The 21,349-nt window shown below is 35.9% G+C and overlaps 2 protein-coding genes and 1 long non-coding RNA gene across 4 annotated transcripts; 2 read left to right on the top strand and 1 right to left on the bottom strand.

Annotated features, from left to right (window-relative positions):
• Positions 1-3: 3 nt before the first annotated feature.
• On the top strand, positions 4-3,017 carry LOC116286876 (uncharacterized). The gene is made up of 2 exons (XR_004195999.2): positions 4-218; positions 2,461-3,017. It is a non-coding gene; the product is annotated as an uncharacterized LOC116286876 (long non-coding RNA).
• A 2,415-nt stretch (positions 3,018-5,432) lies between these two features.
• LOC116286879 (uncharacterized) lies at positions 5,433-15,861 on the top strand. 2 transcript variants are annotated; one of them, XM_089038551.1, is made up of 13 exons: positions 5,433-5,872; positions 6,783-6,867; positions 8,013-8,150; positions 8,491-8,585; positions 9,676-9,802; positions 10,080-10,121; positions 11,027-11,205; positions 11,345-11,416; positions 12,003-12,078; positions 12,563-12,694; positions 12,851-12,919; positions 13,316-13,421; positions 14,009-14,183. In XM_089038551.1, the coding sequence occupies exons 1-13, from the start codon at positions 5,777-5,779 to the stop codon at positions 14,046-14,048; spliced, it is 1,257 nt and encodes a 418-aa protein (XP_088894677.1). In that variant the 5' UTR covers positions 5,433-5,776; the 3' UTR covers positions 14,049-14,183. The 2 variants fall into 2 exon arrangements, with proteins under 2 accessions (XP_088894677.1, XP_088894673.1); XM_089038547.1 differs by having other exon boundaries at positions 5,436-5,872; positions 13,316-13,576; positions 14,009-15,861.
• On the bottom strand, positions 15,848-20,278 carry LOC116286881 (small ribosomal subunit protein uS12). The gene is made up of 3 exons (XM_031693469.2): positions 20,151-20,278; positions 19,863-20,022; positions 15,848-16,166 (listed from the first exon to the last, which is right to left on the bottom strand). Exons 1-3 carry the CDS (start codon positions 20,152-20,154, stop codon positions 15,899-15,901), a joined length of 432 nt encoding a protein of 143 aa, XP_031549329.1. The 5' UTR covers positions 20,155-20,278; the 3' UTR covers positions 15,848-15,898.
• Positions 20,279-21,349: the final 1,071 nt, after the last annotated feature.

The raw sequence follows: 21,349 nt of genomic DNA, 5'->3' as shown, positions 1-21,349 counted from the left end.
AAATGCTATAGCTTGCTGCCATAATGTAAATGAATTTTTTAAAAGTCTTATCCATATTAATATTGCATCTGAAGCGCTGAGTCAAGCGATGAATCAAATTACTGTTATGAAAATGCAACGAGTTCTCAATCAGGAAAACATTACTCAACGATCAAGCTGAAGTTGTGCGTTTGCTGAAAAATTCGTTGCTTTATCTTTTGGATATATACATTTTCCAGGTTAGTATTCAAATTTCTTTTTTTTCTCTCTCTCTTCCTGTGTGATAGAAGTGAATGGAAAATTACTCGCAAATTTCACACGCTTTCTGAAAACTCTGTTCCGAGTCGATTCAGATTATCATATGCAGAATAAATAATCAAAGTTGAGCATGAATCTTCTCTAACAACTATTCGCCGAAGGTTAAGTGAATATCGGTGAATACTTACCGAGCCCCGAGGTAAATATTCATCGATGTTCACCGAGTCCGAGGTGAATAGTAATTGTGATTTTAGACGAATATCAGAGAAATGACGTAATTCAGGTTTTAAAAAACGTTTTAGTATTACTTCTATCCACTCTGGCAAGCCTCATAATCACCGTTCGAGCTGTGAATAATTATCGTCTCATAATCACTGGTCACTCGACCAACCACAGCGCGCGAAACTATATTCAACTCTAAAATTGTAGAATTCTAGAATTTTTTCTGAGTCTTTCAATTTGCAGCTCCATAAGTTGCTTCATATACTGCGAGGATCAGTTTAATTTGATACATTACAACCGCAGTACAGATATATATTTCACATATATTCACATACACATCTAAAATTGTACTAAAGATCACTGAATGAGGCTTTTAGGCCAACATGTTTTGACAAATACCGTAAACCTCCGGAAATATGCTCCCGCAAATTAAGCCCTACCAAAAATACGGCCCTTTAAATTTGAAACGTAAACGAAGCCCGTTCTATAATAAGTCCTGCAGGCCCTCCCAAATATAAACCTCATGGGGATATTTTTAGGATAGACCTGTAAACTTAATTGTACCAAACAAAAATTTAATACAAAAGTTCCAAGTTTTACCATTTTGTGATTTTACATCATAGCTTTCGTTATCGACAATCATGTCAAGACTGATAAAGCTTGCCTTTGTTTAGAGAGGTGCCAGGTTCAAATGAACAGTTCTTTGCCGTAATTCACAACTCTAAATATGGTATTTTCAGACGCAAAAGGACATCCGAATTTTGCTCTGCGATTACTGAATTTGCTAACCCGGCCACCATTAGAAAAAATACTTTTTATTTAATATATTACGCTTCACACCAGACCTGACACTTACTTTCAGTTCACGGTCATGTCCTTGAACTACCCGGGGATGCTAAACACGGGGCTTTATTATTAGATTTACTATTAGGCGCTGTTAAGTTTGCAAAGTGCTTCCTTCAATGATCGAATTTGAGTTAGAAATTAGTTATGTGTTACAGGGTGGTTGGGGGGGGGGGCGTGGTGTTCGAATAATGCCAAATGTCAAAAATACAAAATATCAAATCGCGTTTCACGGAATAAAGAAAATAGTCCCTTATCTCATTTGGTAAATACCGCTGTGTTTAATGACTAAAGACTCACCTAAACAGCCTTAGCATAATTTTCGTTTCAAACGAATTCCTGATTTTTTACGGCACGAAAAAGTTGGAAAAATTCTCGTGTCCACTCACTCTCGAAATTTCAGTACCGCGTTCGAGGAGCCTGAAAAATTGTATAGACTTATACGTCATTGGGGTGATACACCAATTCAGTTTTTGTGGGTCAAGAGTGCTGTTTTTAAAAGTTTTAAGAAAGAAAAAATGCCGAAATATTGAGCTTTTACTTATTGTACGAGTGAATCCAACTTGGAAGAATGCGCAAGTCTTTCACTTTTGGAACGTATCACCCCGATGACGTAATCGCACCAGTCCCCCTTACGCGCGGTCCATATATATGAAAAGGCGCGTTTTCAAAACTCATTTAAAAATCAGGAATGCATCCAATTTCGAAAATTTTTTGGATTTTCGCATTTTGATGAATATATCTTCAACTTACATAATGTCTGTGATTAGGCATTAGGCGCACTTTAACAGCAAATCATTTTCAAAAGTCAACTGTAATGTAAAGAATGTCGGCAAGTTGAACAATACCAGTGTTTTGAAATCCCACGGACTTTTAATGGTATCTGTGAATAGCTGACCTATAAACGAGGCTAAGCCTGTACAAATGAGTCTGTGCTCTTCAAAAACAGCGGTATTCATAGAACGCGAAACTAGTTATTTCTAACGGCTTAGCCTGACCGGAGCGAGTAGCCTGAGATTGATATTCTGTCGCATGGTTCAAAATCTGGGTGATATATAAGAGAGGGTGTAAAGAAAGATTGTTCACTCTAGGTCAGTCAGGCTTTCTTTAGTTTCCCTTGTCGTTTAGTTTAACAAAATATGTATCTTTCTAAAACAGGTTTCAACAGCTAAATCAGAGCATCAGCGCCCCTTGAGCAGTTAATTGAAGCCACCTCAGAATGGATCGACTGACAGCTAAATGGATTATGATCGTAGCTGTAGCCTTTATCTCGCTGGGAGCCATTGGCCTCTATGCATATTCCCTATCTCCCTTGAGCAAATCGTCTGATGGAGGATATAATTTTGACAACACATATGACGCCTTGGGGATAGGCGCGACCTTGTTTGCACTAGGAAGTCTTATTCTGATTGGCCAGTTCATTTATCTTTGCTGTTGTGGGTCATCTCGAATCCGTAATAGTGAAGAAACAAAACCAATACGCCCATGACCATAATGGCTGCGCATAATCGGAGCTTTTTATAACCAAGACTAGGACAAAAACCTCATACTACACTGCTTGCTTATGCATAAACTTTCTTTATAGATTTTTTTTAAAACGTAGAGTTTACTAAAAAAGCGTTTTTAGAAATAATGATCAGTTATGAGTCTGAACACTGATTTTGAGCCAAAACGACCACAAGAGATTTACTCAGAAATAAAAACTATATTGCTAACTAGCGATTTTTCTTGAATTTTAATAACCATGGGGTGAAGGATACGAGTCATGGTTTGGACCACTCCCTTCCTAGCAACAAAATACTTACAAGGGACTTAGTTTTAGAAATTACAGTGGTAATGAACACGGCCTGACGTGGCATAAAACTGACACGACTGAGTAATAGTATCATTAGGCCACTAGTCGATATCTTAAAATTCAGACTTGATTGCGACGCTCTATTCGCAGGGGCGGATCCAGGAATTTGTTCAGGGAGGGGTGCAGCGCACATAGATAACCCAGGGAGGGGTGCACCCCTTAGAATCAAAGGAAAAAGATTATTTTGTATTGGTTAAATCTTTGAAGTAGGTGCACAAAGTCGAGCCAGGGAGGGGTGCGCACCCCCTGCACCCCTCCCCTGGATCCGCCATACGAACGACAGGTATCACCAAATACATTTATTGGGAGGAATGAAATAATGTACCATTTAGGACGTTCCTACTTTTAGGCAATAATAATAAAGCTTTCGTACAAATGCTAGTCGGTTCGCTAATCCCTCCCTCATTTCCCGAAGGCCTGTTCACACGCGCTAAACAGCCCGCAGGTGTTCAACCCAACGCGGACAAACGGCTTCATATCCTAAGCTTGATATTCACCGAGTTAAAGTTGGAGGTTCTACCCAACGACAAGCGGCTGCATATCCTAAGCTTGATATTCACCGAGTTAAAGTCGGAGGAAGAGGGGAAAAAAAGCTTTTAAAAGCGTTTAAATGAAGCCTTGAGCTTAAATACACCGAGTTATCAAAATAAATCTTATTTCCAGTCCAATCGATTGGCTCAAGCAATGATTACAGTATGCATTTTTTTAAGTGACAAAAAAACTCGAAGTGTTCGTGGTTTACGTATGCTCACTGTAATTCTTTACCAAGATTGTTTTCTCCGCTGAAAGATGTCTTTATTTTTGGCAAAATCAGATAGATGATCGCAGGAGTATGTCAAGTTTCTCATATGAATTCGACTGAATAATGTTAATTCTCGGACATATATGTTGGTGCCAGACCGCTCAATTCTTCGAAGACCATTTTTGCTCAGTCATTCTTGCCGCGTTCTTTGAAGGGAATGAGTTGTCTAGGCCTATATAGGGCAATTATCAGCACCATCACTCGCCTTCGTTGCCACCCGAGTTATCCTGGTGGTAACATTCCCACATCCAGGTGATCGAGGGACACAAAGTGCATGCGAAAGTTTTTTCCGCTTTTACCCCCCATCCACTAACATACAATTATTGGTTTGCAACAGTTTTTGTGTAAGAAGAATTTCTGAAACAATTCATTTGTATTTTCGTAACTCCACTTACGATTAGTTGACACTATGGTACCAAAGGATCAAATTTTCGAGAGTAAATCATTCGCCAACCTATGAACATAGCAGACACTAAAATTACTACTTTTCAATACTGTTTTAAACAACTTTGCCCTCTTAGGTGTCTTTGTATCCGAGCAATATAGACCACTTTAAATTGCGTGATGATCTTCACACTTCAGAACTGCACGTGTCATTCTTTAAGTATCATCATTTCTTTGAACGGTTGTGCTAAATATGGATACAACTCAAACAAAGAATATTATCACCAAGAGAATGACACTTGGTCTGAATGAAATGGGAAACATTTACGTCTCAGGTTAGAGAGGTCTGGTAGTTAAGGTATATGTCACCGTGTAGCTGGTGCGCTGTTGGCAAAGTAGTGCATGCATGAAAAAACAGTTTTGCATTTTTTTATTTACTGAAGCTCATCTCTAACTTTCACAATAAAATTCTTATATTTTCAGTTGCTCCTTTCGTTCAAGAAATAAAGAGAGAAAAAAAGAAAAGGAACGGACAGAAAGGAAAAGAAATATACAGATTGCTAAAAAAAGGCGAAAATAAAATGAAAAACAGAAACAAAATGTACCAATTTGATGAATTACCGCAAGAGAGGATAATCAATGGACCAACTCATTTTCTCTCGATTATCACTTTTAAACAAAACCTAATCAGGACCCTACGAACGATTTCTCAACTCTTCAAGCAGCTGCATCTCTTACAATTTTGGTTTCTATCTCCACCTGGGAAAACTTGTACTGATTTACGATGAATATTAATAACCTAAAGTGCTATCAGTTAAGCCTTTTTCAGTATTACCCCTGCCTAATGGAAGACAAGGACCGCAATTCCTATTACTCTCCGTTCAAATCTCATTTGTTTTGAGTGCGCAATTATACTATTACCATTAAAAAAAGTAAAAATTGCACTTACAAAGATAAAAAAAAGAATATAGGTTTTAAAATCCAAACTTTTTCAGAAAACCTTCCGCTGGTCGGCTCTTGAGAGGAAACGGTACAGAGATATTTATCACCCCGACCGTGACCCAAAAGCCATGCGGTGAACCTGCCAATTGAAGGCGATTCGTGACAGGAAGCAATGAACCAAGTCCTTTGATGACCGAACAAGCATGGCTCCGAGTATACAACACTGGTTTTTATGTGACTGGCTTCGAGAATTACGCTGGACATGATCTTGAGGAATAAAATAGTCTTGATCAAAACAACATAGTTATGGAAACCTCTTTATTGTCCAACCACCTACGTCAATCAGCTATGTCCTGTTACACTTAGTATGCTCCAAGATTATAATCGACTTCAATCACATGCAAGCAGCAGTTTATTGCCGTAAACTGATTAGCAACAACCACATCGACCGAGCAAAAAATAGTCTCGTTGACCGGCAGTCTTAATTATACATGGCATATAGCACCTTAGCTTTAATTTTGCTCAGTCTTTCTATGATTGTCGTTCAAGTACATCACTGCAAGGACTTATCAACCGTGCCAAACAAGGTATGCTGTTTAACAAGAAACGTGATATATTTTTTAGTATCAGTTCTTTGGTTTCATAGGAAGGAAAGTAGTATAGTGTGGGTAGTAATGTAGCTTTTCTGTGAACTTTTAATTCTTGATTTAATAGAGTGATAGTTTGACCGACTGCTCAAAACGAAAGAAGTAAGTTTTCAGATACGAGTCAACGAAGTTCGCAAAAGTTACTCTTTATTGTTTTGATTTTTCAAACAACCAATAACACGCGAACGTATACCCAACTCTACATCATCGAAGATCACAATTTTGATTTTACTTTGTTTATCTAACATTCATTGGTTTTCAATGATATATTAAACAGATTACTCTGCACTATAGTGTTCAAATATACTCAGTATTCGACTTGGAAGTAAGCAAATCTGTGCATAATAAGAGCTATTCCACCCTGTCATTACCTTGACAGGTTACCGATAGTTTGCTACAGTAAAGAAAACGAAGAAACTAAACATTTATGCAAATTAATTGTATAAGAAATTTGAATGTCATACACATCACTGCAAGATTTTGGAATCAGAGACGCATTAATGCTAGACCAAACTAAGCAAAGTTTAGCACGCTTTATAAATCTTAAGACAAATTAACCACATTTAATGTTTATGTGGGTAGAACCATCTCACTTCTATAAAATCATATGTGCATAAATACTAATTTCTGGAAGTCAAAAACACCTGTTCTCCTTGCCTAATTCAAATTAAAGCTTAATTTCTCCGCACCCCCCGAAATTCTAGCATTTCTTTTGGAATTCATTCTTAATGCTTACTTCAAAAAAAATAAAAAAACATTTTAAAAAGTCTATGTAACTCAACTTTAGGATTACAAAATGTAAGTTTTGATTTTTATTGCTTAAATGTTGGAGTTTAATTTGTTATACTAGAAATCTGATATTGGCAGACAGCATATACTTGAGAAAGGCTATCTGCAGAAGTATCCTCCTTGTGGAAGACATCCATCAGGAAATGGTAAGATGCACAGATAATTTGCTTTTCTATTTATTCTTTAGTTTTGATTTTTATTGCTTTTAAAATTGAAAGTTTAATTTGCCTAATAACATCTTAATAATATCTTGATATCTAATATTGGCAGACTGCATATATTTCAGAATGGCTAGCCCCCCACAAAAAAAGGAGGAAAATAAAAGAAAAAAAGATTTTCATGTTAGTCCTAAAGGCACTTACATCTACTGAAATATCAATCATAACATGTCATATGTAGAAAGAACTAGATTATTGATATAGTTCTCTGTAGTCTATTTTCTCTTCAAGGTTTTTACAATGGCACAAGTCCAATTTCATGCTGTCAAACTAGTGTTATTTTGTCATTATTAAATTAAACTGCAGAGAGCTTCAGCTCTACAGCCTTTTATATTTTTTCATTAATGACCCAAGGATAATCATTCATGATGCTATTATTGTTAAAAACAGCAGAATGTCCACCAAATAGATGTAATTAAGTAATTCTGCCATAGAATGCTAATGAAATTTCTGATGTTCGATTGATTTTTTTTTTTTTAATATTGAACAGTGAATCAAAGTCATTCATTTTTTTTTTCATGAAATTAAATCACATGAAGTGAAAGAAAATGCAATCTGCATCAAGCAAAGACATGGAAATATATTAACACTTGTTGACTTTGTATGCCATTTAGGTATTCATATCATTTATTTTTTCCAATCTAGTATCCTAAACATGTGCTCAGATTGGTTGCACAAGCAACCAGTATTTTCTATTTCTGACCGCAGTCTGGTATCCTTAAGGATAATGGATTGCTAAATAACTCACCCAAAAAAATATTACAAAAAAAGATAAATTTTAAGATACAAAAAATAATTTTACGTTAAAGTTATTTACCAATCTAAATTTGGTCTGGATAGGGAAAAAGTGTGCTCTCGGTCTTGAAAACAGATCTCAGTCAAACAGTCTCAATAGCCATATAGTCAAGATCTCTGAGGCACAAGTTTTCCTATCCAAGCCAGTAAATAACCTTTATATCTGTATCATAAATTATATCAATGGGCAATATATTGACAATAGCATCTAAAGTTAAAAACTATGTAATGAGTAAAGAAAAAGTCATAAATATATTTATTTGAATCCTTTTATACAGTATCAAGGTGCCAAACATACATCAAACATCCAGACTGTCACTCATTTCCTGGTAAACCTCGTAATGTAAGAATAACACATCTTTTGTTGAAGAACACTAGACCAGTCCTACTGGTTGAATGGGACATATCTTCCACAGGTAAGGCCCATTGTATTTCATAATTCCTAAATCATTCCTATTTTGTTAGTAAAATGGAAAGTTATGTAAAGCTGTTAGTTGTGTATTTTGTGGAAGAGAACAATTAAGGGAACAATATTCTTTAGGGGTTTAATAAATTGGCTTTTTCGTTTCGCACAAACTAAGTTTAGTAAATTAACTTTTTTATATTATGATATTCCATTATATATATAATTAATATTAATTTATAAAACCTACAGATATTCAAGAGAATGACATTTTACACCATCTAACTTAATGACTCCTGCAAAAATTGCAGTATATAGCCAGCCTTCAATTTAATGTAATTTATTTTTTAAAGGTTTTTCAGATCTTTGGGGATTTCAAGTTTGGTTGATTGAAGTAACATTTTACTATCCAATGAGATATTACAGATGCACCCAGATCAATAGCAAGGTTAATGATTATTTAATATTATTTATTTAATTTACTAATCCATGTTTGAAATGGCAAAATATATATAGTGATGTAGATTAATACTAGTTGTAGAATGGTTTCGAGTGTCATACCTTGATTACAATGGCTTTCCTGCATTCTCATTGGCTGCATTTTCAATCAGGGTGCAAGGTATATAAGGCTATTCATGGGGAAAGTATATAATTATTACATTAAGTCCCTAGTTTTTTATGCACACGTCCCCATCAGGGGGGAGATTCATATTTGTAATTTAAGGGGGTTTGATGAAATCAAGATAATCTAATTAGGGGATTCATATTTGTCATTTAAGGAGGTTTGATTAAATCAAGATAATCTAATTAGGGGGTTCATAGTTGTCATTTAAGGCATGATTACACATAGCAATTTTCTCTGCAACTTGCCTTGCAACAGCATTGTGACACAAGTTACACAGAGCATTGCAGCATGTAACCTACAGCAAAATTTGAAAAATTTTGTGAGATAAATTGCAGCAATTGTTGCGAAAAGTAGAATTCGTTTCTACTTTTGGCAAGTGCATCTCCGTTGCACCATGTTATCACTCTTGCAACTTGTGTCGCAATTGTGAAACAAGTTGCAGAGAAAATTGCTCTGTGTAGTCACACCTTTAGGGGGTTTGATCATGATTTATTAGTAGGTTTGTGCGAGGTCCCCAAACCCCGGGGGGGACTCCAGGGAAAAAGTACCGGGGATGCTCGTCAGAAATTTTCAAAGAGACCCCTAAAAGATACCTGAAGTCTTTAAAAAAGGGCATGGCTGAATGATTTTTAACCCCTAAGAGATACCACAACAAATAATATTAAATTTTATATAAAAAGCGCCTAGGATAAGCCATATCGATGCGCGCTTCTCTCTTTTTCCGTAAGAGATACCAGAAAATTCGCATTAACACCCTAAAAGATACCAAATCACCAATTCCCCCCCCCCCCCCCCCCCCGGGCCCCAAACCACCCTAGATCTACCCCTGATTATGTACACCTGACCAACATGCAGCATACAATATAAACAACTCTGTTCTTATGCGAGTATTTTCATTTTGACTTTTTTCCAGGACAGTAAAAGCCTTTCCATTCAGTTTCGAGGGTTGAGTTTTGGAGCTGACTATGAACTAAGAATACAGAGCATGCCTCCTAATGATAAAAATAGTAATATGATAAAAAAACAAGTCAGGATCAAAGGTATGAACTACATAATTGTTCGTATTTTAACTCAGATATGTAAATTTTCTTTACAAGGGTTTATAATATGACAACAAAGAAGTTATCATTTGAATTTCTTGCTAGATACTAATTATTGGAGTCAAGTTGACCCCTTTGTTCACTTGCTTATATGTACATACACCAAAAAAGTGTTACATCTGGCAACTAGCTGGCCCTACATTTGAATACTGGCGGTGGATTAACTCCTTTCACTCATAACTACGTACATGACTTTATAATTTCTATTTGATTTCAGAACAGTGTCAAATAGATGAGTTCAAAAACAGACCCATATGTTGTATGTGTTAATTCTATGTAACGATGTTAGAGTATATATCACAGGAAACATATTGCACAATTTTTATTTGTATTTGGGGGTGGGGGGAGGGCTAAAAAGATAATTAGAGAAGCATGATGCATATCAGCAGTGCAGGCCTACAGATATGCGTCATGCTTCTCTTATGATTTTTGAATATAAGAATTTAGTTCTAAAATTTAAGAATTTTGTATTTTCACATTCTTACTATTAGTAATTATTTCAAAAATCATTTCTCAAAGAGTTGTAGAGGGGGGGGCTATAGCCCTCCTGGCTCCTACATCTCTGATTTGTATTACATATTTTCTATCTAAACTCTTATCAGTATGTTTTTCAAGTCAGTTGATTTGAGAAGACACATTTTTTCTTTCTTTCTTTCTTTTTTTTTTTTTTTTTTTTTTTTGCTTTAAGGGTTTTTCTCAGACACAATTCTCTGGTTATTCTCCCTCAGCAAAAAACTGTTTCTAAATTCTGATTTGGTATCACCTAAGCATTGAATGCTTATATTGTCAGAGCAATGTCTTGGTGCTCTTTTTAAGGAATATAAAATGTGTGCGCATGTATCTGTACTATGGTATGAACATGCTGGGCACTGTAGAGCATGAGAAGTAAGCTTAGGAACACTAGGCGAGTATTTCTCTTGCTTCTCAAGTGCTCTCCCGGGAGTGATCTACTTCCTCTACGGCTCCCAGAGCGTTTATATCTCAGTACAGAGACATAAGCAGCTGTTTTATATTGCTTTTATAAAAATTTTTTTTTGAACAATTTTGCACAAGCATGTCTCTGTCCTCTAATACAAAACATGGTAACTAGCGAATCAGTGCACACATTACATCTCAAATATTTATAAAAAACAAATATAAAAATCTTTTTTGTTTAATATGCAGGTCACTTCTTCTCCATTGCATCTCAAGTCAGTGATCATAAAACAAATGCAAAGCAAATGATCTCCATCAATGTTACATGGGGGCTTAATTGTACAGATGACCTAAGAGAATTAAGAATGAAGTGGGAGCCTGATAACCCTTACTACAGTAAAATGTGTTCTGGTCAAGCTTCTTTAACTGTAAGATATAATTGAATTATTAGGATATTTTTAAATTCCTATGCTTAATTCATTTCACCATACATCTTTGACATCTGCAGAGACAGGAGACTTAAAATAACTAAATTCACAATTAATATCCATTTCCTCTTAACTCCAGAATATTACCTGCAGCTATGTGATTCTACTACAAGGAGAATGTAGCACATTTTTGCTTAATTATACAGGAGAGGTAATTTAAATCTTTTATTTAAAATTTTTCTGAGTTTTAACTATTCTCACTCTTTTAGTCAGGCTCTCGACGATGAAAAATAATATAATGCAGGGGCGACGGAAGCGGGGGGCCTGGCCCCCCCAGAATATAATGCCTCACACAAAATGAGAGAGACACGCATGAGATTTGGTTATGATTACCATTATTTATTATTTTGATATTACATAATTTTCTGTATCTAAAAAATATACGATATATCTAGCAACGACTTGCATCATTTTTGTGTCTCAGCACAATTGCAAGTGGTTTAATGCACGCAAAATGTTACTGATTGAAATATCACACATACACGTTTGTAATCAAGCTAAACAGGGACGGGGGGGGGGGGGGGGGGGTCATTTCAAGGTACTGTGAAATATTGGAGTGCCCCCCCAAAATTTTTCAGTTTCCGCCGCCCCTGTAATGAATATTGATCAAAAAGCTTAATAAAACAATGAAGTTAAACAAAATCTCATGTAAGTTTTCTAAATATGTGGTTTATCTTTAAAGTTCTTCTCTGTGATATCTGTAAGTATGAATTAACAGAACCATTTTTAACAAACAGATTTATGGTATAACTAGTAAGCAGAAAACCACAAAGGCCCAACAATTTCAGTTTGCTATTTCACAGTATACAACAGGTGTGTGGGTATATAATGTAATATCCTGGTGGCCATAAAGGCCAGGCCAGAAAATGTTCTTATGAATCGAGGGATGTGTATTACCCCGAAGTGCATTGTCCTCTCACCTCTGGTTTTGTGGGTTGGATTCCTGGTCTTGGCATCACATACAAGTGAGCAGAGTTTTTTGCGTCTCTTTCTAACGGTGGAATAGTAGGATGGCATTGTAATTTTGTGGTAATGCCATTTCTTTCTAATCTCTGGGGTATTGGGTTGAATTCATACATTCTGCATCACATGGCAGAGTTTCATGGGTTATTCTCAGCATTTTCAGCTTTCTCCTCCTCAATGCCATGTTACCCAACACACTAAATTCGTTTGATTCCATGTCTGGTTTGATTTTTCCCCCTGATGTTCTCAAACTCTAACTATCAAATTGCTTATGCATTCAGATAATTTATAAAGCTTCAAAATTATAATTGATGTATTATTTTTACTTTTTCAGAAATATCTATCCTACCGACTAATGGATATTATTCTGCTCCCAACCTGACAGTTATAGCTGTCGTTGTTGGTACTGGTGTTGTACTTGGTATACTCCTAGTTGGTTTGGTATTTGGAATATTAAGACGAAGAGGTATTAATTAACTTTTGTACTTGAAAAAAACACACACTCATAAAAACAGTTTTTTATGGCTTAATATTCTATTGTTATTCTATTGTTATTGACTTCTTTTTCAAAATGCAACCATAGGCTATAAGGTTCTAATGCTATTTATAATTTCTCGTTGAGGTGCTCCACTTATTAGACTTGAAAACCGTCCTGTTGTCAGTGAAAGTGATACAGAGGAAATACTATCAGGTAGTGAAACCGGTCTAAGTTCGTTTTCTGTATAACTACGATGTCTGAAGGTTTCTTAAGTTCGAGAGCAATGAAGAAATGCTTTAAACTTACCAAATGCTCGCCCAAAGAGTCTTTTGACTCCGCCATTTTTTTAGCGGGAAAACGCAATCTTGGCCCTCAGATTGAGCCTGCGTTTCTCTTGGTCAGTTCTTCAGTGCTGACCAAGAAAAACGCAGGCTCTGAGGACGAGATCGACTGCGCACGTGTGCCATGCCACACCCTCGCTCCAAAGAGATCATTGGTTCATCAAGCTTTTCTCGGGTGTCCCTTTTCCCTTAAATCCCTCATTTTTGCCAAAAAAAAACTTTTTAAAATCTTTATTATAATTTCTGAGGATTATTTTACTTTTTAAAGATCCAATCAAAGTGCTCATACTACATGCAAGCTGTTGTATGTCCTGTAAGAAGGTGATTTACTGTCTATGGGATGTGCTGGACTCCACGAACTTGTTTGATGTGAGGTTAGACATTTTGAGTGAGCCTAAAGTGAATGAAAACCCACTAAGATGGTATGAAACACAAGTCAAACAGGTTTCTCGCGTCCTATTAGTGACATCAACACTTATGCAAATAAAGGATCAAAACCTAGAAGAAAGGACCACAACTGAGAGCGACTGTAAGCATCTTTATTAGTATATAAATGTCCATTGCCCAACAGATTGCAGTTTAAGAGACAATTTCTGGACTAGTATGTGGTTTTGTTTATACCAAAATATACTAGAATGCGCCTTGTTTATTTTAACATTGTAAAGGACCTATTCCTTTCCAATTCCTGACAAACAGCCAAGGTTGAAAGTTTTCCTGCACGGAGGATGTGTGAGAAACGAAGCATACATGCAATGACCACGGCGCACCCCAAAATATGAGGGGAAAGCTAAATTGGAAAATTTATAACTGTTATGCAAAAAACATTCTGCATTCCTGACAAGTTTAGACCCCTTCTGTATCAACTTTGTTCTTCGAAGTCTCTTCCCTTCTTCCTTTATTCCCTGGGTTTATTGGAAATCTAGATTTAAAGCAAAATCAAGTCCTTCTTCTTGTTTGACAGATGTGAGTATAAGATGTCAACTGAACTTATTAAGAGGTGAATTTTGTACCACAAGAGACACTTCAAAGTGCATCCCTGTTTACATGGACTACAGTGGCAGCAAAGAGGATATACCTAGATTCTTATCTATGTGTAGAACTTATAGACTTGGTCGTGACCTTGAAAAAGTAATACTCCATTTGCTTGGCATAAGTGCAATCAGAAGACGCTCAAGAAAGCCTCTTGTGCAGGTGTCATCAGAAAACCACCCATTCAATGTCAAAAGGGAAGACTTTGAAAAAGCAATAAAAGATGCTGAAGAGTTTCACAAACAAATGCCCAATACATTAAACAGGAATAACTTACAAGAAAATTTTGTTGTATAGGTGATTTTGATTATTAAGAATGACCAGAAAAAGGCATGGTTGCCATTTTGGTTGATGTAACAAGACTACTGACAGACCTTGTTAAATTCAACCAAAAAGAAATCCATGAAGACTTACAGTAGCACAAGTAGAGTACAAACACTAATTGTGTAACATAAATACTACTAAATACTGCTTAATTATGCTAATCCTAATCTTTTCCATTGTTTAATTAGCACTGTTTACTACTAAATAGTGCAAAGTGTTGCACTCTATTAAGAGAATTTTCCAAAAAAAAATATCCAAAAGTTAAAAAAATGGTCGTATCTTTCATGCAGGTTCTATTTTTCTGCAGAAAGAAAAGCGATACGTTTTGTTTTTAAAAGAAATATCATAAAGCAAAATCTTATGTTCCAATAATTTTGGAAGCAGATCATTTACCCACATCAAGTCAGACTTAACTTTATTTTACACAATACTCGTTTGGTGCTTTCCAAAAAATGGTTTCATTTGACCTGTGAAATATGCATTGATTTATTAGAGGAATTGTTCTGGGGGGACAAAACAATAGGCCATCTTTTCCTATGCAAAAAAGATCCATTGTTTCATCCCCCGACTTTGGTGACTCAGTGTGCAAGGGGTCTATTATTCAATTGATTTAAGTAAAGAATTTGGCTTTACTTTATGGATTCAGCGTTTCTTCACTCACGACTACCCCTTACCCATCAGGAGTCTCCATTTTTAGCATCCTTGACAAAGAAATAGTTGTTTCACAGGTTTGATGCGATCAAATGCCTCCAATGCCTTCTAAACAATATTCAAACTAAATCATTTAACCAGAATGGTTAAAAAGTAATTAAACTATTCAAAGTTACTCAAGTTTGTTTATACCCTGGCTCAAACATTCCACTCGAAAAACCTTTCAAGTTTGACTTTCTTTGTACATTCTGTCAGCAATTTCAAACATGCCTTACATATACTGAAACGCAAATTCTTGTTATATATTATTCGCATACTTCTATACACAGGCTTTTGCCGTGAAACAAAATTTTACATGCCTTATTCAGTAAACCATTTTGTTTACCAACTAGCATTTCAACAATGGTCAATCAAAGAACTGCAATAAAAACAATACCTTAACTGAGATTTTGGAATGAATTACATTAATTTTAGAGGATTAAAATATTGGAATGAGTTACATTAATTTGAGGATTAAAATATTTAATTCATTGTAAAATCTCCCTCAAGGTATGTATTTTTTATTTTATTCTTTTCCAGTTATTTGGTTTGACTAGCAAGACATCAAACTTTAAGGGTCACACTTCTGCAATTACAGTAGTAACGTGCAAAAGCCCATGCATAACACAGATAAGAGTATGCAAATACATTATTGCCAGTCATACTTTTGCACATCTCACTGTAAAGTAATTACAACAAATTAATGATAATGACAAATATATATATACTGTATAATATATTCAGAACAATAAACACATTTAAGTTTCAAAACAGATTTTATTTTTTATTTGATCACCAAGTACATTACTTATGAGCGAGGTCTTTCCTTCTTTTCCTTGAACAATGCAAGTAATGATACATTGGCAACCTTTACTACTTTAAATCGAACACCAGGGATATCACCAACAGCGTGTCCTCTACGGCCAAATCCAGAGATTAAAACTTCATCATTCTCTTCAATGTAATTCAGACAACCATCGTTGGGAACAAAGGCAGTAATTTTTTTGCCGTTCTTGATGAGCTGTACTCTCACACATTTTCTGATGGCAGAGTTGGGCTGTTTTGCTTCCACACCACTAATAACAAAAATACTTTGATTAACAAACAATTCTTGGTCATTAATCTATATTTTAAAGAATTAAATGTATATATGCAGTGTTCTTACCAGGCTGGCCATTGCGGGATTCACGCATAAAATCAGAAATGGCGCACAAATGTCAACTCTATGCACCTGGAATACTTCCTGGTAGTTTTAAAAGATTTATAGTACTTTTGAAATAATAAAAGTCGCATTATATTGTTGATAAACAAGGTGAAAGTCCACATGAAATGCCACAAATTGAACATAGCCACCATCTTGTATTTCACTCGCCAAGACGTCTGGGATTAGTCTGTGTTAACTGACCTTGTTTATTGAAGGCTCAAGTATGTGCTCAAGTGTGTTGTCATTACTAATAAAACTGTCTTACATTTTTGTAGATTTGTAACAGAGTTACTGGCTAAAAACATTATTCGTTGTTTTAAGATTTTGGAAATGGTCCATAAAGTTTTCTAAATGGCCCCTAAATTTCAGATTGATGGGCCCTTTGACCCCCTGAAAGAAATTCCTGGTAAGAACACTGTATATGTAGTAAGTATGCAAATTCTCTTTAGAAACATATTATTACTATTGTCCCTATTATCTCTTCAGAAATATCTTATTGCTATCATTCCTATTATTACATGTGTTCACAGCTTAGAGCTACATGCACCTAATTCAAAAAGCGTTGTCATCGCCAAAGGCGATAGGTCATTCCGAGATGGAAATAGTTTGGTTGACTATAAACAACAATGAATCAGTCTCAACACTAAGATCCTCTTTCTTGATGAGAATAAGAAGCAGAAACACAAGTCATTCCAGCTATTCTTGGATTTTGGAATGACCTATCTCCTATTGATGTTCACCTATCACCTTTGGCAATACACAAGAGACCATTTGTGTCTGTCTAATGAATGTTCTGGTTAATAATACTTTATTCAAAAATGTAGATTACATATTTTGAAAAGGAAGACATTGAGGTTAGCCCTATATAAGTCCCCTAATTTAAAATAAATAATAATTTTAAGAACTAATAATATATATATATATATGTACAATACTAACTTCAAAAAATGTTCATGTGTTTCTTAAGTCTTGTTTTAAATTTATTTACGTTGGGTTCATCTGTATGATTTACTACGTTATTAGGAAGATCATTCCAAGATTTGATTATTCGCACAAAAAAAGAATATTTGTAACAATTTATTCTAGCAGATTTGGTCTGTATTTTAAATTGGTGATTAGCTCTCGTTTTCGTACTTTTACAAAGTTCAAAATAGTCACTGAAATCTAGACCGTTCATCTTGTGTACAATCTTATAGCACTCAACTAGAGAGAGGAATTCCCTTCTAAGTTGCAAAGAGTTCCATTTGAGTATCTTACATCTGTCTTCATATGCCATCTCTTGTCGTTTTTGACCTAGTGCGATGCGTGACGCTCTTCGTTGTATAGATTCAATTGCATGGATATCCTTTACTAGGTGTGGTGCCCAAACTGGGCATGCATATTCCAGAATGGGACGGACCAGTGATTTATAGAGTATGGAAAAGATTTCCTTATTTCTACTACCCGTGGTACGTTTAACTAAACCAAGGACTTTATTTGCTTTATGTACAATTGCTTCTACATGTTTGGACCAACTTAGATCGCTCGACATTATAACTCCAAGGTCTTTGTAGTCATGTACGTTCTTTAATGCTGTGTCGGATATGTGATATTGTGTTCTATTCTTATCACCCTTATGAGTTATCCTCATGGCTTCACACTTTTTAGGGTTAAACTTGACTTGCCAATCCGCCGCCCAGTCTTCTAAAGAAGCAAGGTCCGACTGTAGAGCTGTTACATCCCCAACGTCGGTTAGTCGTCGATAGATCTTAGTATCATCAGCAAACAATTTGATGCTTGATGTGGCTACATTTGGAATGTCATTTACATATAACAGAAACAAGATTGGCCCCAGAATTGAACCTTGCGGGACACCCGATGTTACTGGAGACCAATCAGAAAAGGATCCACGTATTTGCACTCTTTGTTTTCTATTAGTTAGAAAATTCCTGAACCACAATAGTAATTGATCGTCAATGCCATACCTGTTAAGCTTGAAGAGTAGGCGTTCATGTGGAACGCTGTCAAACGCCTTTGACAGGTCTAAAAAGATAACATCTGTCGCTTTTGAGGTATTTCTTGATAAACACCAGTCATTATAGCTACTTAGAAGTTGGCCTACCGTTGATCTGCCTTTTAAGTATCCAAATTGATTTTGGTTTAATAGTTGATGTTCTGTCCAGAAGGCTATGACTCTTGATCGTACTATTTTCTCTGCCACTTTACAAATGATAGATGTCAACGAGATTTGACGGTAATTTTCCTTGTTGTGTTTTGGACCTTTTTTGTGGATTGGAGTTATATTTGCAATTTTCCAGTCCGATGGAAGTGTACCAGAATAAAACGACTTGTTAAACATCTTGCACAGTGATGTGGATAATTCCTTTGCACATTCTTTCAAGATACGAGGTAGTACTTGATCGGGCCCAGGGGACTTGTGAATGTTCAATTCTTTTAGATAACTTTCCACTTCATTAGCTGAACATTGAACGTTGCGTAACTTTTCAGTAACAACAAAGCCAAATTCTGGAAGGATGCATTGTTCTCGTGTAAATACAGATGAAAAGTATTCATTCATGTGTTGTGCTATGTCTTGATCACTTGTCACTTCTTGACTTCCTTCTTTCAGCAACACTAAGTCGTTGGTACCTTTTCGTTTTGATTTCATGTAGTTCCAGAATGGCTTTGAATTGTTCTCGGATTTTAATTTGTTTGCTAGATCTTTCAGATGGTTCCATTTTGCTGAATTGCATTGCTTTTTTAAAGAGTTGTTTAGATTACGGTACGCAGTCCACTGTTCCTCGTTGTTTGATTTTTTGGCTTTTTTATAGAGGTTTTTCTTTTTCCTGCACAGTTTTATTAGATCTTTGGTAATCCATGGTGCACTAATTTTCCTTTTTTGACGGTATTTTGGTATACTATCGTTGACTGCTGCAAAGTAAAGGTCTTTCCAGGTTTCCCAATTGGTGTTTATATCTTCGTCTTCCAAAATACAATCCCACGGTGTTTTATTAAACAGAGCTCTAAGATGATTCCAATCGGCTTTGCTAAATGCGTAGACTTCTTTTTTTGACACACGGTTTTGATAAGGATGGGTGTCCACTTTGAAAGTTATTGAATTGTGGTCGGAGAAGGGTTCTCCGACTTCGAGGTCTTTAATCAAATAATTAAAATGGTTGAGTGTTACTCACTCAGAAGCTAATATTTATCAGTGTCAACTTGTTTTTATTTCATGGTTTTAATGCATGTGCTCCTTGACTATGTGTAAATAATGAGTAAAAATACTTTGGTTGGAGGGTAATTACAATAAGTTTGCAATTACTGAAAGAATTCATTGATGTGAACAATCAATTTGAGTAAATAAGCTTGAAATCAGGCATATAGAATAAAGCCCTTTTTCTAACATCAAGCACTGGAACTATCATCTTTTATCAGAGATTGTAAAGTATAATTTCGAAATAATGTATAAATCTAAAGCAAAAGTTTGAAGTAAAGTCTTTTAAAAAATGCACGAAAATCCTGTAAATCGCTACTCTATAACTGTACTCTTAGAAGAGAGAAAGTATTGATTGATTCCTGGAATACTTACACTTTCTCAAGAACAATTCCTTTAGCATGAGAAGCACCTCCAAAGGGGTTAGCCTTCAGAGCGGTACCCAAATGTGCTTTCTTGTAGGTCTTGTCGTGCCATTTCTGGTCGCGACGATGTGATCGAAGCTTACGGGCTGTACGAAGTCCACGAGGCTTTCCTGTCATAAAAAACCACAAGGCTGGCTGTAAATAACATTAAGCTAAGCTATGAAGTCGGCAGTCTGGGTTCTTTGTGTTTTTAGAGGGTAAAAATAGCGATATTTTGCAAGACACGTGGACGACTTACCCATTTTGTTCGAGCACGATGAAAAGAGGAAGGACCCAGCATTCACCGCGGGCTTATCAACCAGAAGCCCTTGCGGGCAAAAACTATAGCCCAGGCTTTTTCATTCTAATAAAGCACAGGAACTCTAGCTACAACGAGAAAAGGGTTTATCAAAAAAAAAACACGAAAAGATGTTAAACAAAAACGTCAACTTTATTTTATCTTCGTCGTTGAGGACACAAGCTATCATGGGAAATTTGAAATTCAGATAAAGATATAGAGAATCTTGTTCGTTCAAAAAGCAAGATATTAAAAAAACTATAAACTGAGAAAATTACTCTTTGGGCCAAAATGCAGAGAATAAAAAGAATCTATGGCTATCCAATCATACATTGCACACGTTTTTAACGTTTTTATCAAATTTATCCAGATTCAACTCTGATACAACTGGTATAAAATATTCGTAAAGTTTTTTTCAATTTGGTGTGGCGGTTCTATATATATTGCTTTACTGGTCTTCAATTGCGTGCCTCGTATAGCCGAGTATAGATAGATAGTTAGCAAACAAGATCTCAAATGGTTCACAAGAAGTTTACTTTCGTAGAAATTAGGCCGACGCATGAACTGAAAAACTGTACGTCATCATATGCATAGCTGTATAACTAAACAAACCAAAGGTTAAAATGACTCATTATGAAGAAATTAATAATAAGATTAGCTGGGGTTTCCGAAAGCATGCGACTTGAATGGCCAATGTTAACTGTACGTTTAGTTTGTATCCAAGAAAAAAAGCAGGCAAGAAAACGCCCGAGGGGGGGGGGGGTACTCCCCTTTATTCGCTATACGGGTACGTGCCGCCAAACAGGGTATGGTTTTCAGCGATTCTACTCTGGAACAGGGTGAATAAAATCGCGCTCGCTCTGGAACAGGGTATATGAAATCACGCTCTCTCCTCTCTGGAACAGGGTTTTCAGCGATCTTGCTCTGGAACAGGGTATGAATTTCAGCGATTTTTACTCTGGAACAGGATCAGGGTTCAGAGGGCTCAGCGGCACATCCATATTCTAAACGGGCAATAGTACCCCCCGGGAGAAAACGTTTCTTTTTCAAGATTCTTAATATATGTCGAACAGAAGAGAAAATAACAAGTGTAGTCGTAATTTGTTGCTGAATAACTTAAAAATTAATACATATTTAACAAATTGTCAAAAAGATGAAGG

This window comes from Actinia tenebrosa, unplaced genomic scaffold, assembly GCF_029948245.1.
Source record: "Actinia tenebrosa isolate PJP-AT-01 unplaced genomic scaffold, QUT_ActTen_1.0 PGA_scaffold0__85_contigs__length_37466705, whole genome shotgun sequence".
Taxonomy (NCBI): domain Eukaryota; kingdom Metazoa; phylum Cnidaria; class Anthozoa; order Actiniaria; family Actiniidae; genus Actinia; species Actinia tenebrosa.
This window is presented reverse-complemented; position numbering and strand designations above follow the sequence as displayed.

Coding starts and splice junctions, on each gene's coding strand:
- LOC116286881 (XM_031693469.2), bottom strand. Junction 16,167..19,862: donor GGAATTGTTCTTGAGAAAGT/GTAAGTATTCCA, acceptor TTTTGTTATTAG/TGGTGTGGAAGCAAAACAGC.
- LOC116286879 (XM_089038547.1), top strand. CDS start 5,777: ATGGCATATAGCACCTTAGCTTTAATTTTGCTCAGTCTTTCTATGATT. Junction 11,206..11,344: donor CTGGTCAAGCTTCTTTAACT/GTAAGATATAAT, acceptor TCTTAACTCCAG/AATATTACCTGCAGCTATGT. Junction 12,920..13,315: donor TACAGAGGAAATACTATCAG/GTAGTGAAACCG, acceptor TACTTTTTAAAG/ATCCAATCAAAGTGCTCATA.